At 35.8% G+C, this 16645-nt stretch overlaps 1 protein-coding gene across 13 annotated transcripts in view; it reads left to right on the forward strand.

The window, feature by feature from the left end:
* LOC136883477 (peroxynitrite isomerase THAP4) overlaps window positions 1-16645 on the forward strand; it is a 162256-nt gene that overhangs the window by 97894 nt on the left and 47717 nt on the right. For 5 of the 13 annotated variants that reach the window (XM_068229725.1, XM_068229727.1, XM_068229726.1 and 2 more), the window contains exons 3-4: window positions 585-885; window positions 972-1245. The exons of 7 other annotated variants lie outside the window; for them this stretch is intronic. In XM_068229725.1, coding sequence (XP_068085826.1) covers window positions 725-885; window positions 972-1245 — 435 coding nt within the window. In that variant the 5' untranslated portion in view covers window positions 585-724. Of the gene's footprint in view, window positions 1-584; window positions 886-971; window positions 1246-16645 lie in introns of those variants that run through there. One more of the 13 variants, XM_068229733.1, reaches the window with a different exon arrangement.

Genomic DNA, 16645 nt, shown 5'->3' on the forward strand with positions numbered 1-16645 from the left:
ACTCCTGAGGTATTTGAATACCTGCACACACTTAAATGTTTTCACCTCAAGCTTTGTGGCATCCAACATCTTTCCTTCTCATTTTCAGTGCAAGAGTTTTTTTGTGCTAACTTTCATTTAATACTGTTTGAACTTTGCTACCCATTCATCCAGCCTAGTTTGTACCTCTACCTCTCTCTCTCCCCAGATGGCTACATTGTCAGCAAACTCCAATGTGTGTAGTTTGTGTAGTTCTCCATCTCATTCTCTTTTCATATTTTTAAGAATATTGTCTGTGTCGGTAATAAATAGCTGTGGTGAGAGTGCGCTCCCTTTTGGGACATCCTTTGTGGGATTAAAGCGTTCTGAATGGCGAGTCCCAACACGCACACAGCTGCTACAGTTCTGGTACAGCATCTGGACCTTACCTACGAGATATTCAGTCGTATGCCTTTTACAGGTTGAAGAATACAACAATCAGTCTTGTTCCATTAACATCTTTAGGATGAAGATAGGTCTGTTGTTCTTCTATTGGTTGTAAATCCTTGCTGTTCTTCTATCTCTGCTCGCAGTCTGGTTTGAATAATTTTTTCCATTATTTTCAGACCATGGGAGAGAAGTGTGATACCCCCATACGCTGCGTGCGCAACACTCTAGCGGCCACTGGATGAATTAAGTGTAGACTTGTCGCTTCATTTAGTTACTATAAATGGAATCGTGAATGTAGGGTGTAAGAAAATAGAAAATGCAGAAAGAAAAAGGAAGGGGAAGTTCCGTACTGTGTTGTGTTGTAGGGTGTTCCAATAACTACAGAAATACTACTGATGTGATATTTTATTCTTTTCCTAAGAGGATAACTGAGGCAGAAAGGCGGAAAAAATGGATTCAAGCAGTGAATCGTAAAAAGTAAGTTTTTTCACTCATTGACAGTATAAATATTTTAGACAGAATTTACATATCTACACAAAAATATATATTCTTTTTTCTTTTAGCCCAGATGGTTCATGTTGGCAACCAACACCACACTCAAGAATTTGCAGTGTACATTTCATTGGTAATAGGCGGTCTGGTCATCCTGAAAATCCTGCATATGTCCCTACAATCTTTCCAAAAGAATATAAGAAAATAAATATTTCAAATGATTTGGCTGCTCAGCATATCAAAAGGGTGTTAAATAGAAAAAGAAAAGTAAGAGAAGAGAATGAGATCCTAGAAATAGATTGTAACAGTAGGAGTAAATTCGTGGATGCATTTACGGATGCTGATGTAAGTAATAGTATGACTTGAGTTTGTTTTTACCTGCACGACAGATGGTAAAGATATTGCTACTCATGCATGCATTCCCGTCAGCTTTGACCTAGGTGGAGGTATTGTACAAAAGGATAATAATGATGATGAATTAATTGAAACAATTGGCTTTGAAAGTTACTTGTCCATTAAAGAATATTCTGAATTCAGAGACTTGACAAGTGTAAATACAGAGATTTTCAATTTACTTTTAAAGAAGTTGGGGAAAGTCGAAATAAATAAAAAGAAATTGCTTACATTTTATTTAATGAAGGTGGTAACTGGTTTCTTTTTCAGCATTGAGAGTTCTGTTTGGTATTCATCGCATTACAGTATCTAGAATTGTTACTTATGACCCTTACAAAGACTATGGCAAACTTTGTTTTCTGGCCTAGTAGAGAAAGTGTCAAAGAAACAATGTCCTAACAATTTTGAAATAAATATCCCCATTGCAGAGTATACAGTAATAGACTGCACAAAAATAAAAGTTGAAAAACCAAGCAGAATTAATCATAGCATATACCTGTATTCACATTACAAGGGATGTTACACAGTGAAATTTTTCATAGGAATCGCACCAAATGGTATGATCAGCTTTAAATCTAAGTGCTACAGCAGAAGGGCTAGCGACACATTTATTACTGATGGTAGCAGGCTGCTGTCATTGCTGAAAGCTGGTGATGTGGTAATGGCTGACAAAAGGGTTTCCCGGAATAGAAATACGCATGGAAGGTTGTGGGATAGTTATTGTAACACCACCCTTCTTGCATGATGGGTGACTGACTGTTGAGGAAATGAACAAGAATCACAGTATCGCTACTGTCAGAATTCACATCGTATTAAAATATTTAACGTATTAACTAAATTGCCCACCAAACTTCTCCCATATGCGGATGATATCCCGTGTTGTGTATTTCAACATTCTCGTTTAGTCAAGTATCTCAGGTTTATCATTGGCTGATTTAGGTAAATAATAATAATAAAAATAAAAGTGACCTAACTTACATAAACAAGTGTGAATGAAAGAGATGTTTCTGTGCAGCCTGATCAGTACTTGCTGAACATATGTATCCATATAAAATGACATGCTTAAACCTGCTATATGCATGAGCATTTGACGTTGTATAATAAATATCATATAAATATGATTTTTCCGACTATCTAAACAGAGGTATGTCGTCCTTCATCTATTATACCCTTATTTTTAAAGATGATGGGCACTTAACTTCCACCAAATGTTCTACTTTTCTGTTTTCCACACACATACCATCAGCCATGGTTGCTGCTTATGAACAGTTCAACCACACGGAACAACTGTAACATGTAACTCGTTTTGATAAGTTTTCCTGGCGTTTCTTCCATCTCTCTTCCATATTAAAGATTTCCTAGAGTTAATATTGATTTGTCACTTTCAGAAAAAAATCTTTTGTGAGAGAATCTATTTTGATTTGATTTGCTTTGTTTTAATGCGATGTGCCCTGTTACTTGCGGAAATCCTTATGTGCCGCTGATGAAACAATTCAGGGCTGTCTGCTTGTGCTATGGTAAACATCACTATAGTTCTGTTTCTGTGAGTTTCGACTTGACATTTAACCAGAAGTCAGACATTGGTGCCAAATTATGAGTACAAACAGCTGATTAACGACACACGGCATGAATGGAAATTGTTGTAGACACTAATTGTTCGCGTGCGCATCGCAACAAGTGCGTGCATCGTGTGCCGGTATTCCTCGGGAACAACGGTGCTCAGTTGCAGCTTTGTTGCTAACCCTTACGGTTCTGTTCTGTGCTTGTTCAAATGTTTAAGATTATCGGCTCGCCTGCAGTGTGCAGGGTTCGGCCAGTGATATGGTTTTTGTCGGCAAGGAACCTGTCTGCTGCAGACATTCACTGACAGATTTGCGAAGTGTACGCTGGTAATGTTATGAGTGAAGGCAAAGTGTGTAAGTAGGTATGAGACTTCAAAGACGGCAGTGACAACATCCATGATGAGGCCCGCTCTGGTCGCCCTTCTCTGATCAGATGATTTGGTGGCCTCACTTGAAGCGAAGATTCGTGAGGACACACGCCTCACAATAACAGCTCTATCAAACGCCTTTCCTGATGTGTCTAGGTCAGTGCTTTACAGAATTGTTTCTGAAAATGTAAACTTTAGGAAACTGTGCCCCCTTTGGAGCCCTAAACTCCTAATGGAGGATCACAAAAACAAAAGATTTGAGTGTTCGATTATGTTTTTGACTTGCAGTGCCGAAGAAGGTAACGGCATGTTGAGTCAGATCGTAACAGGAGACGAAACATGGGTTTTGCATATCACGTCTGCATAGAAGCACCAGAGCATGGAATGGAGACGCACATTCCCCTCCAAAGGTGAAGGCCAAACACACTCTGTCCCAGCGCAAGATCAACTCTTGGATATCAGAGCAGGCAGCAAGTTTCTATGAAAAGGGTATTCAAAACTTAGTTGTAAGGTATGATAAGTGTTTGAACAAACTTGGCGGCTATGTTGAAAAATAGCGTAAAGTATGTAGAATCTGGAAATGGATGTGGTGTTTGAGAATCGTCTTTTGTTGTGTAGTTATTTTCAAACGGGCCTTACTTAATAAACATGCCTTACGTAGGATAAGGCTATAAGATAAAAATAGATTAATGTTTGAACAAATAAAATGCGAGAAAATTAAGTTAAATTTTTAATCTGATATTATTATCCTAAGGAAGGAAAAATCCTACAAAAGGAATACACCACTCATTTCTGAGTAACTATAGATATTGTCATCTGTTGAGGTTTTACTCTTGCTTGGTGGTTGGCAAGTTACTGATTAACCACCCTCTGTCCCTCCCAAACACCACAGCACAGCGCCACGATCCTTGAGTCCAGTTAGTGGGGTAGGCCATGGATAGTATGGGCATGACTTCCACGTTCCTTCAGAGAATTTCTTTGCTCACTGTCGGAGGCAAAACTTCCACATGCCCTGATGAAGGCCAATGCAATTTGGCTGAAACCTTGGTTTTATTATTAAATATATATATAGTAGCTTTAATTTTCTTTATGTTACTACAATGAGCCACGAAAACCTACGTTCATTAATTAGTTGCCATGAATTTTGCCCCAACCCTCGTAATTTTATTCGTGTTGAATGAAATGGTAATTTGTTGTTACTGGTCCTATCGATAAATGCTACGTAACTAAAGTTATATAGTATTAAATTTCTGATCATTTACATCTTATACATTTTTACAATCCTAGCTATGATAACAGATATTCTGGAATTTGGTTTTTTGTTGCTAAGTACATATCAACGCTGATCCACGAGAAAATGGGTAAACAGAATTTAAGTAAAATCAGTATGTAAAGTCGGGGAATAAGGAACTACATTCTACACCATGAACAATTTTATTCGCCCTGGTTGAAATCGTAGTTTAGGGGAGGTCATCTAAAATCTAATTCTTAATTACGTATGTTATTGATTCTTTCGAAAAAACACTACGAAAATGTTATAGAGAATAAAATTTCAGATCATTTATGTCTCTTTCAGTTTTACTATACCGAGGTGGTGATGGTGATTATTGCTTTAAGAGAAAGTACAACTAGGCAACCATCCTCTATATAACACTGATCAAGGAGAAAACATGCAAGGGGTCCGACACTTCAAAAAATGAATGTATCTGCCTAAGAAAGACAAGGGCCACGAAGGGCGTAAAGATGGCACTCCCTAGGCCTCCGTACTGTTGGAGTCAGAACAAGAGTTGACCAAATATTGTGACACTTCATGGGCTAAAAAGGCTGTTCTTCCTTGAATCCTCTACCATTAAAATGCACATTTAGAAGCTTCTAACTCTCTGTCATTAGAATGGAATTCCTTCCAACATTATATCAGTGATGTGTTGTTTGAGTCATCAGTCCGTAGACTGGTGTGATGCAGTCTTCTATGCCACCCTGTCCTGTGCTAACCTTTTTATTTCTACTTAACTGCTGCATCCTAGATCAGCTCTTATCTACTTGTCATATTCATACCTTTGTCTTATACAATATAATTATTAAATTAATGTAGCAATGGTCCACCTTTCAATAATATAATATGTAATATTCTAAATTACATTAATTAATTAGGGACTAGTTTCGGCAGGATCTGACCATCTTCAGCCTTAATGTAAAACATCTAATAACTAAACAAATGTACATGTACACAATTGACATAAAACAAATGAAACAATATATACAAATTGACATTTAAAAAACTGGGATGAAATTATGATTAAATTTGAAAATAAACTAGGTTCTAACTTCTTGAGTATGCTCATCATTGAGAATATTTCAAGTATTAATTTATATACACAGAACATCTAATCATTAATAATTCAGTAGTAAATGGTACTGGTAAAAGTTGATCCCACAGTTCATTACCAAATCTATGCAAGTCATCGGACACCACTGTAAATAACCATTAGCTGACGGAGAACTGTTAGATGTTGTTTCATCTTTGATCAAGGTAATAAAATGAGATGCTCTCGTGGTGCTTGTTAAATCATGCTGAAATGTTGTTGGACATTGTCAGGATGCCATATGAAGATGTGGTTAACACAGATACATTGTGTCTGGTATAAAATTTGCAATTCATTGCGGTGCGCATGAAGTTAACCTGAATAAATTAGATAAAATTTAATTAACACGTTGAGTGCCAGCCCAAATTTCATAGGATTGCCGTCTAGTGCCGTGAGCTAATAACATCGAGTTAGTCCCTGGTGCCAAAACCTTCACAGGCTTAACCAAGCAAATCATCGCTGAAATGAGGATGTATTTATGATATATTAGGTCAACCCCATATGGGGTTGTATTGGTCATTACAAATTGTACACGAACACGCGCCCCCATATCGGGTCGCACGTATACAGTAGTTACTGTCCCGACGCTCAGTCATACTTATCTTTTCCTTTGCAGGGACGCGTTATATGCTGTTGCTTATGAGAGATGTGTTAGCTTGTGCATACTGGAGCCGCCCGATCCCCGATTTTAGGTCAGGAAATGTTTGTAAATGACAATCTTCCGATTTTTGGTTAGGAAACTTCCGTAAAAAATGTTGTTATATAAAGTAGTGAAAGTCATATAAATTAGTTTAATTAGGATATTACAGTATAGTTTTATAAGAAGAATTAGTAGTTAAGGAATATTGAATAAGAATATAATTTTATTTGTATAACATTTGAGTAAGAGAACCTAGCGGCGATAATTGTGCAAAATGGGAAACCAGTGACTATATCATTGAAGACAGTCATAATTGTTGCAACAGCTGGCTTGGAAACCCGGAATACAGTGGGGATATGTATTCTGAAGACTTAATTCATCAATATGGATGAACATGTGAGATCGCTATTTGCTCTGTTCTGGGTTCAAAATCATTGTAACTATATACTTCGTTTACATCATTGTCCCACTTGTTCGATATATGTCCAGATTATCTGCACTAAGTATTTTACCCCTTGATTTACTCGTAACGACTTAAAAAAAGTAAAGGAAACCCGTACTGCACACTTACATAAACAATCCATGCGAGATAGACAATGACTTTGTCACCCTACAAACCACTCTTGACATACCCATATGGGGTCGCGCCGAAACAGGAATTGAGGAATGGAAGGTGGACTATGCACTTACTTAAATAGATGACCAGCAGATGGCAGGAAGAGAACTTACACAGCTACGAATCACATACTTACTGTGCACCCAAATGGGTTCACACTGTTCTCGATTTAGAACGAACGTACGACACCATATGGGGCCGTGAAGTTCGAAAACTTGACTACTCTCACGTACCCATATGGGGTCGCTTGGCACTCAACATGTTAATGAATTGAATGAAAGAATGTATTAATTAGATGGCATAGATTATATGAGACTTAGCTCTCAATACAGCTTGAGGTGTGTGGCCTATTGTTGTGTGTGCTTCAGAGTAACTGTTGTGAGATTCAAATGAAAAGGAAAGAGATTGGAGGGGGAAGGTCCTGAAGGAGAGGGAAAGGGAGTGGGCTGAAGGATGTGGGAAAAAGGATGGCTGCTGAGGAAAGGTGCTGTGAATATTATGAAAAACTGAATTATGACTTGTTGGTTTGATGTTACTGAAAATGCGAATTAGAAGGTCAAAAAGGACATTTGGCTTTTCTGAAATTTAATTAAGATTATGATTTGGGTTGAAATATTGATCTAAATGTATGAAGCAGCTTTTGGTAATGTTAAGGAGGGGTCCTTTGTTGATGGTTTTGAGAATTTCCATATCTTGTTTTATGTCTGTGAATTTGTGATTATAGTCGTGCATATGCTGTCCTACAGCTGAAAATTTATTGTATTTTAGGGCATTGATGTGTTCCAATTACCTTATATTAAAATTTCTCCCGGTCTGTCAGATGTAAGAAGAATTACAACTGTTGCAAATGATCCTGTATACTCCTGATTTTGAATAACTATTGAACTTGTTTATGGATGTGGCATTATGTAAGCCTTGTGCGTTTCTATTGTTTGTTTTGAAAGCTACTTTTACATCGTGCTTTTTAAAGATTTTGGTGACTTCGTAGATTTGTTTGTTGAAGGTAAAGATAGAAAGAGAGGAGTTCTTTTTCCTATCTTTCTTCAGGGTGGTTGAAGGGCGGTATTTATATTTATTGATTATTTTTTCTATAAAGAAACTGTTGTATCCATTGGATTTAGCTATATTACGAATAGTGTTCAACTCATTTTTGAGGTCTGTTTCAAACATTGGAACACTGAAGGCTCGGTATACCATGCTGTTGTATGCTGCTCGTTTGTGAATTTGGGGGTGTGAAGAATCTTATATCTTAAGTAGCCTGGGTGTCTGATAATAGTTAGGTCTAAAAAATTTATTATCTGTTCAGTTTCGGATTCAAGTGTGAATTTTATATGTGGGTCAATGTTATTTAGTTTAAGGAGAGTTGTAGCTGTGTTTGTAATACTCTTGTAATACTCTCATCCATGATTACTATGGTGTCATCTACAAATCTTGCCCAGAAAAGGCTGTTGTTGAAGTTGTTGTTATTATTATTATTATTATTATTATTATTATTATTATTATTATTATTATCATCATCATCATCATCAATTTTGGTGTGTTCCAAAAAAATCCAAGTAAATCTCAGCTAAGATACCCGAGGACGGTGATCCCATAGCCAATCCCTCTTGTTGATAAATAACATTATCGAAAGTGAAATAGTTGTTGCTTATAACCAGGGAACGGATTTATATGTACTAATAATTATTGAAATATGTGCATATATATTTAGTTATTTTTATTGAAATATGGAATTATATATGGACTTAAAATTACACATATAACATTAATTTCTATTTAATATCAAAGTTCAAAGAAGCTAAACAAAGTAGATCTACATGCAACATAATGTTGTACTTCTCATTTTAATATATTTGAAGAACACACAATCTTTTATTCTCTGCTACCAAAACAATGGATTACAAAAGGTTCTTTTAAGTGCTGGAAAGTGAATATTCTCCTATTATCTCTAAGGTCAGATTTATATTGACTGAAACTGCGTTCAACATCGGAAGAGGTAATGGGGGCATAATTCAACTTCACAATATCTGCTGGAGTTAAATCCAATGTTAATTTTACACTTAAATCTCCACACAGCATTGTAGCAATCTTTGACATTTCTTCATATCCAGGGTTCTTTGAAAATACAGTGGCCATCTTCATGTTTGCTACATCTGCAACTTTACCTGTACCACAATTTAGTTATTCCACAGCTTTATTCACAATTTCACAACCTTCAGAAAGTGAGAGATGCGAGTTTTGGAGCCGTTTCAATGTTTTTGTGATGCATGAAAAACTATGATGAATGTAACATAAGTCATTTTTCACACTTGTATTGCAGACAACTCTGTTCGCAGCTTCAATTGAGGCTGCATCTTCAGAGTCCATGGCATGCAGAACGTTCTTAATAGTCTATATATTCAACATAATATTCAACCGCTTGCAGCCACGTACCCCATCTACTTAGAATCGGATTAGGCGGCGATGGAATCTCTGGGTACATTTCTTTCGAAAGATTAACTCTTCTGTGGGCTTTGAGAAAAAAAATTCACTGAGGAAATCAATAAATCTACTTTGGGGTAACTCCCTCTTAACCACTTCTATCACACGATGAAAGGCATGTGCTACACATGTTAAATGAGTCATCTTAGGATATACAACACACAATGCTTCTCCGGCTTTTATCATATGAGGTGCGGCATCGCTAATAAAAATTAACACTTTATTATACTTAACGCCCTGTGGCCAGAGGATACCCATAGCCTCACTGAACAGTTTTGCTGTAGTTTTGTTATCGCACTTTTCTAGAACATCACAGTGTAAGAGAATCCGTTTACAATAATCTTCGCTTAACAAACCAATGATTATGTTGCCTATTAGCCTGCCTTCTTTGTCTGTGGTCTCATCAATCGAAACCTAAATTGGACCGTCTTTAATCTCTTGCCTTATCTTTCGAACAGTTTCATCGTATATGGGTGAACAGTACGTTTATCTGAACGTTGACTCATCCGGGATGGATCGTTTGGTATATTTCACGAGGAATTCCCTGTAGCACTGATTATTCAGTTTGAAGAGAGGTATGTCAGCAGAGATGAAAGTATTGCAAAGATCGGTGTTGAACTCGGACGTTACACTGGAAGTTGGTGGTTGTGTCAGAAACAACTGTCTCTGCTTGGAATCTCGTTGATTGTTAGCCTGGTGTTTACTGGTTGAAACGTGCTGTTGCACAAGGAACCTTTCAGTAGATGTCACTGTACAATGACACAAATAATAAAATAATATCTTACTGTCAGTTGATAAACTTTCTTCTTTAAATTCTGATACATAACTTTTCAATTTTAAACTGGTTGACTGAGCTACTTTAGGCATATTGTAACAACGTTAATGTCTTCAATGAATATTAATATACAACTGCACACACTGAACATACAAGAACACTATGATCTGTCTCACTGCTAATTCAAACTGTGATTGACTGGTAGTGAACTAGATGGAGTTATGAAGTAATCAAAGAGAATTCCCGAATTAAGAACTAATCCGGAAACCACTAGCACATCGTCAATGAATGAGATTTTCCTAGTTACGAAATTATGGCACAGACACAGTCGATGTTATGTAATGCAGCTTATCAGTGCTGTAAGTGTGATTCAGATGGTCACGGTACTGACGGGCTGATCTCCACTACTTCTGGGCTCAACCTTTCTCTTTCTTCGCACGGCTTATCAGCTTATTTTATCAGCCCAGAAGTGGATAGGCGTGATAATGACCTGCATACCAGATAAAATATTAATTTTTCGAATATAGATTTTTAATTTATTTCCCCATTATTGAGAGGACTGCTAATTTAATATAATTAATACTTTTTAGCTGAAATATGGACTATATTGAATTTAATGACGAAGAATATGGAACATGTGCTAAACTCCAAAATATGGAAAAATATGGAAAATGAATACTCAATTTTTCAGCTCCACACGTCATGATTCGTAAAGATAATGCAACATATAATTAATTTTAGCTTCCTAAAGAGAGATGTATTTACATACAAATCCGTTCCCTGCTTATAACTAACTTAAGTATAGACATGAAATCCTGTATTTCTAGTATACTTGAATCCGAAACTGAACAGAAAATAAATTTTTTAGACCTAACTATTATCAAACACCCAAGCTACTTCAGATACAAGATTTTCAAAAAACCCACCCAAACAGTAACCACAATCCATCAAGATTCTTCACACTCCCAAATTCACAAACGAGCAGCATACAACAGCATGGTATACCGAGCCTTCAGTGTTCCAATGTCTGAAAGAGACCTCAAAAATGAGTTGAACACTATTCGTAATATAGCTAAATCCAATGGATACAACAGTTTCTTTATAGAAAAAATAATCAATAAATATAAATACTGCCCTTCAACCACCTTGAAGAAAGATAAGAAAAAGAACTCTCTTTCTATCTTTACCTTCAATGAACAAATCTACGAAGTCACCAAAATCTTTAAAAAGCACGATGTAAAAGTAGCTTTCAAAACAAACAATAGAAACGCACAAGGCTTACATAATGCCACATCCATAAACAAGTTCAATAGTTATTCAAAATCAGGAGTATACAGGATCATTTGCAACAGTTGTAATTCTTCTTACATTTGACAGACCAGGAGAAATTTTAATATAAGGTACTTGGAACACATCAGTGCCCTAAAATACAATAAATTTTCAGCTGTAGGACAGCATATGCACGACTATAATCACAAATTCACAGACATAAAACAAGATATGGAAATTCTCAAAACCATCAACAAAAGGACCCCTCCTTAACATTACCGAAAGCTGCTTCATACATTTAGATCAATATTTCAACCCAAATCATAATCTTAATGAAATTTCAGAAAAGCCAAATATCCTTTTTGACCTTCTAATTCGCATTTTTAGTAACATCAAACCAACAAGTCATAATTCAGTTTTTCATAATATTCACAGCACCTTTCCTCAGCAGCCATCCTTTTTCCCACATCCTTCAACCCACCCCCTTCCCCTCTCCTTCAGGATCTTCCCCCTCCAATCTCGTTCCTTTTCATTTGAATCTCACAACAGTTACTCTGAAGCACACACAATAATAGGCCATACACCTCAAGCTGTATTGAGAGCTAAGTCTCATATAATCTATGCCATCTAACTAACACATTCTCTCATTCAATTCATTAATTAAATTTTATCTAATTTATTCAGGTCAACTTCATGGACATCGCAATGAATTGCAAATTTTATACCAGACACAATGTATCTGTGTTAACCACATCTTCATATGGCATCCTGACAATGTCCAACAACATTTCAGCATGATTTAACAAGCACCACGAGAGCATCTCATTTTATTACCTTGATCAAAGATGAAACATCTAACAGTTCTCCGTCAGCTAATGGTTATTTACAGCGGTGTCCAATGGCTTGCATAGATTTGGTAATGAACTGTGGGATCAACTTTTACCAGTAGGCCTACCATTTACTATTGAATTATTAATGATTAGATGTTCTGTGTATATAAATTAATACTTGAAATATTCTCAATGATGAGCATACTCAAGAAGTTAGAACCTAGTTTATTTTCAAATTTAATCATAATTTCATCCCAGTTTTTTAAATGTCAATTTGTATATATTGTTTCATTTGTTTTATGTCAATTGTGTACATGTACATTTGTTTAGTTATTAGATGTTTTACATTAAGGCTGAAGATGGCCAGACCCTGCCGAAACTAGTCCCTAATTAATTAATATAATTTAGAATATTACATGTTATATTATTGAAAGGTGGACCATTGCTACATTACTTTAATAATTATATTGTACTTACAATTCAGTACGGATCAGAACCATGAAGTTTATAACCTATGATTACCTTTGTCTACCCCGACTGTTCTTACCGCCTGTTGTTTCCTCGAAAACCAATTGGACAAGTCCTGGGTGCCTTAAGATGTGTCCTATCGTTCTATCTCTTCTTCTCATCAAATTTAACCAAATTGATCTGCTCTCACCAATTCCTTATCTCTTTATTCATGATTTGATCTATCCAGCTCACTTTCAATGTTTGTTATGTAACACCGCATTTCAAAAGCTTCTGTTATCTTTCTGAGCTAGTTATTGTCCATGTTTCACTTGCATACAAAAGTCAAAATTAGCCAAATCGATCTACTCTCACCAATTCAGTATCTCTTCATTCGTGATTTGATCTATCCAGGTCACTTTCGAGCTCTAACACCATATTTCGAAAGCTCCTATTCTCTTTCTTTCTGAGATAGTTATCATCCATATTTCATTTCCATACAAAAATCCATAACACTCCATACGAAAGTTTTCAAAAACGTTTTTCTGATTCCTATATCAATGTTAGAAGTGAGCAGATTTCTTTTCTTAAGAAAGGCCTTTCTGTCTTGTGCTAGTCTGCATTTTATGTCATCCTTACTTTCCATCATTAGTTATTTTATTATCCAAGTAACAGTATTCATCTACTTTCTTTATTTGCTAATCAGATATTATCTGCATCACCTGACTTTATTCAACTGCAGTCCTGCTTTGTTTTAGACTTATTTATTTTAACCTTGTATTCCTTACCAAAGACTCCGTCCATACCATTCAGCAATTTCTCCAGATCTTCTGCAGTCTTAACAATATTATTGGCAAATCTCAGGATTTTGATTTCCTCTCCTTGGATTTTGATTCCCTTTCCAAATTCCTCTTTGATTTCCTTAACTTCCTGTTCTGTATAAACATTCAGAAAGAGTGGGGACAAACTGCAGCCATGCCTCACTCCTTTCTGGATTGCTGCTTGTTTTTCAAAGCCCTCGATTTTTATGTCAGTGTCAGTATATTTCACACACCAAGCAAACTATTTTCACTAATAAGTGAGAGAATTGAAAGACTGACAAACAGAACAGTATTTCATAACATTCATAATAATATCTTTTCTACAGATAAAACTTTCATATTTCATCTCCCTGTTAACCTTTCCAATACTCCCTAGACTGACACTGAAGGCAATATTTTAAGCGAAGGATCTAAACACAATAGAAATATTTCTAATTAAAACAATGTCATTACAATAATAGCAGAGACTGAATTTGCAATTAATCAGCTCCTAAAAGACCTTCAAGAAATCAGATACGTAATAAAAATAAACTTCAAAACATGCATGAACAACCGTTCCTCAATAATGACTCGGCGGCTAATAAGCAACTTGATAATTTAAAATGCAAAATCGAAGATAATAACCTAATTATTGCTAAGAGTGATAAATGCGATACACCATAATCATGAATAAAACTGAGCAATTTCTCTCAGATAACAAATTCAAAATTGTCAAGAAGGATCCCACTAACTCCATGCAAAAGAACCTTAAAAAAATATTCCAATTCCCACTTCTTGTGTTAACAGAACAAGAAACAACCAAATTAGTCAATATGAACCATAAATTACCACTGGCGACTCCTGATTTCTGGTTTAGGGGATGTATATGAACATTAAAACAAGAATAATAGTTAACACCACCTTTCCAATATTTATCTTTCCTATATTTAGGAAATAAACATTACAACAGGCGTTGTTAGATGGGACATGTTTCGCTTAACAGTCGTAAGCATCATCAGCCGAAAATAATCTTAGCCTAAAGTTAGGTCAGGGCCCTGAACCTAGTGTCCTTAACATATATGGCACCCTAAGAATCAACATTTATATTTATAAAATGAAAATAGGCTTAAAACTAGTGTGAAAAAACATGGAATGTTACAACATGACTAAGAAGAAAAAAAACCGCAATAGAGTTGAGACAGAGGATAAGAACAGAAAGTAGGCTACAATACAGAGCTGGTAGTGAAATAATTAAAATCATTAGGATATCATTGTTACCAGTCAGTCAATCAGAATGTTCAAACATAAAAACAAGCGTGAAAATATATAAGAGTGTTCATCATGGCCGAGTTAGAAAAAACACGTAATCGTGTTGCCAGAGGTAAAAACATAAGGTACAACATAGAGCTGGCAGTGTAATATCAAACTCATGGCTGCCAGTCAGTTAATAAGAATGTTCATATATAACAAAACATGATGGTTATATTCTTTTAAGTGAAGAAATAATTAAATCCCACTCTTGTATAGATACGTGAGAACGAGCAAGAGAAATCATATGTTGTAGCAGACATGGAGTAGTAACACTTCAAACAGGATTGATCACGCCTGAAACCGCTTCATTTTTGCTGGGAGTTCAAGACCAAAACGGAAAAAAATAAGATGCCAAGTGCGTGAACTGAAATCTCTTATGTTGGATGAGCGTTGAGCGGAGACATTAGCCGTTCAAGGGGGTCTGTTAAATTTTTGCCTGTTGCTGCGTGTGTCGTATCTGTGTGCTTGGAAACATAAACGCAAACATCAAACATCAACGCAAACAGACCGTCATTCCAAACACATTTCTCAAGAGAAAACAACAAACGGGCCAACAGAAAAGTTCACATAAAATCTCACATCCACCAATTCGGTGGTCTGTTTCATAAATGTATCTGTTGAAATGACGAACACACGACTTAATTTGTGTAGTTACATTCAGAGTTGGACGCGATTGTCCTTCGTTTATAATTCTGCTTTTCTCCTTAAAAGAAAGCATATTAAATGTTTCTCGTAATAATCATTTGATTATGCAATGGTTAGAATAATTAAATTTGGATTGTGCGGTAGAAACACGTGATCCTGGCGCTCTTACATCCATGCCTGATGAACTACTCTCTGTCAGTGTGATGTCATTTCAAAATAACATTCCCGCATTTTCTTTTTTTAAATATATATTTACACTACAAGCACGCTTAACTAAATTATTTATAATATTACAACAGGCATATATCATCATATAGCACAAAAGAACCACTCGCAAGCAAGAATCCCATATTTCACGAAATAACAAATAAATCCCAGCCACGCGCGATAACTTACAGGATTCCAGCTTGCCACTACCCTCTTGACAGATGTGGCTGTTCGTTCCACATTCCAACCCCACGGAAGAGATCCACAACGACCGAGGGTTCAGTTATCGTGCTGCCATCTCTGGAGTAGTTTGGCAATAATTAGTAAGAGTCTCTAACCAGCTACACTCGTTACTTCCATCTCTGATTATCGATAATTGTGTGTTTGAATTTTATATAAATAACTTCCATGAAAATATGAGCAATGAACATTTATTTTTCATTGAAAATACAAGGGATGAAACTCATCAACCATATGTATGGGAAATTTACCACTGTAAATTACCAACTATAAAACAGATATACCAATAAGTCCTATTTATCTTCATCATAATTTCCCCTTATCCAGCTCCTACTCCTATTGTTAACTTCAAAAATAGATCCACTTATGAAACTTCTCAATTTATTCATAAATATTTAAGTAGATATTATTTCTTTGCAGCTAAGACTTCAGTCAAAAATTCCATTAATTTTTAATAAGACAAAAAATATTAGTTCACAGCCCCATTTTTCCATTTATTCATTTGGCTGCACAAACCTGTATTTTAACATGCCAGCAACCAAAACTACTTGTCATTGAAAAAGAGAATCTTAATATTCGTAGTGAGCTGAGTGAAGTGGAAACAGATTTCATGATTCTCCTTAAATATGTTTTAGAAAATTATTTTTCTTTCAATAGTACTTCAATAGTACTTCAATAGTACTTTCAATAGGCTTCTCAAGGGTTCCCTGCTTCTAGCATTTTAGCCGATATTTATCTTGATGATTTGGAGTATACTAAAACTGTCTATAACCTCTGAACGAGATACTTAGATGATAA

This window comes from Anabrus simplex, chromosome 11 (genome assembly GCF_040414725.1).
Source record: "Anabrus simplex isolate iqAnaSimp1 chromosome 11, ASM4041472v1, whole genome shotgun sequence".
NCBI classification, from domain to species: domain Eukaryota; kingdom Metazoa; phylum Arthropoda; class Insecta; order Orthoptera; family Tettigoniidae; genus Anabrus; species Anabrus simplex.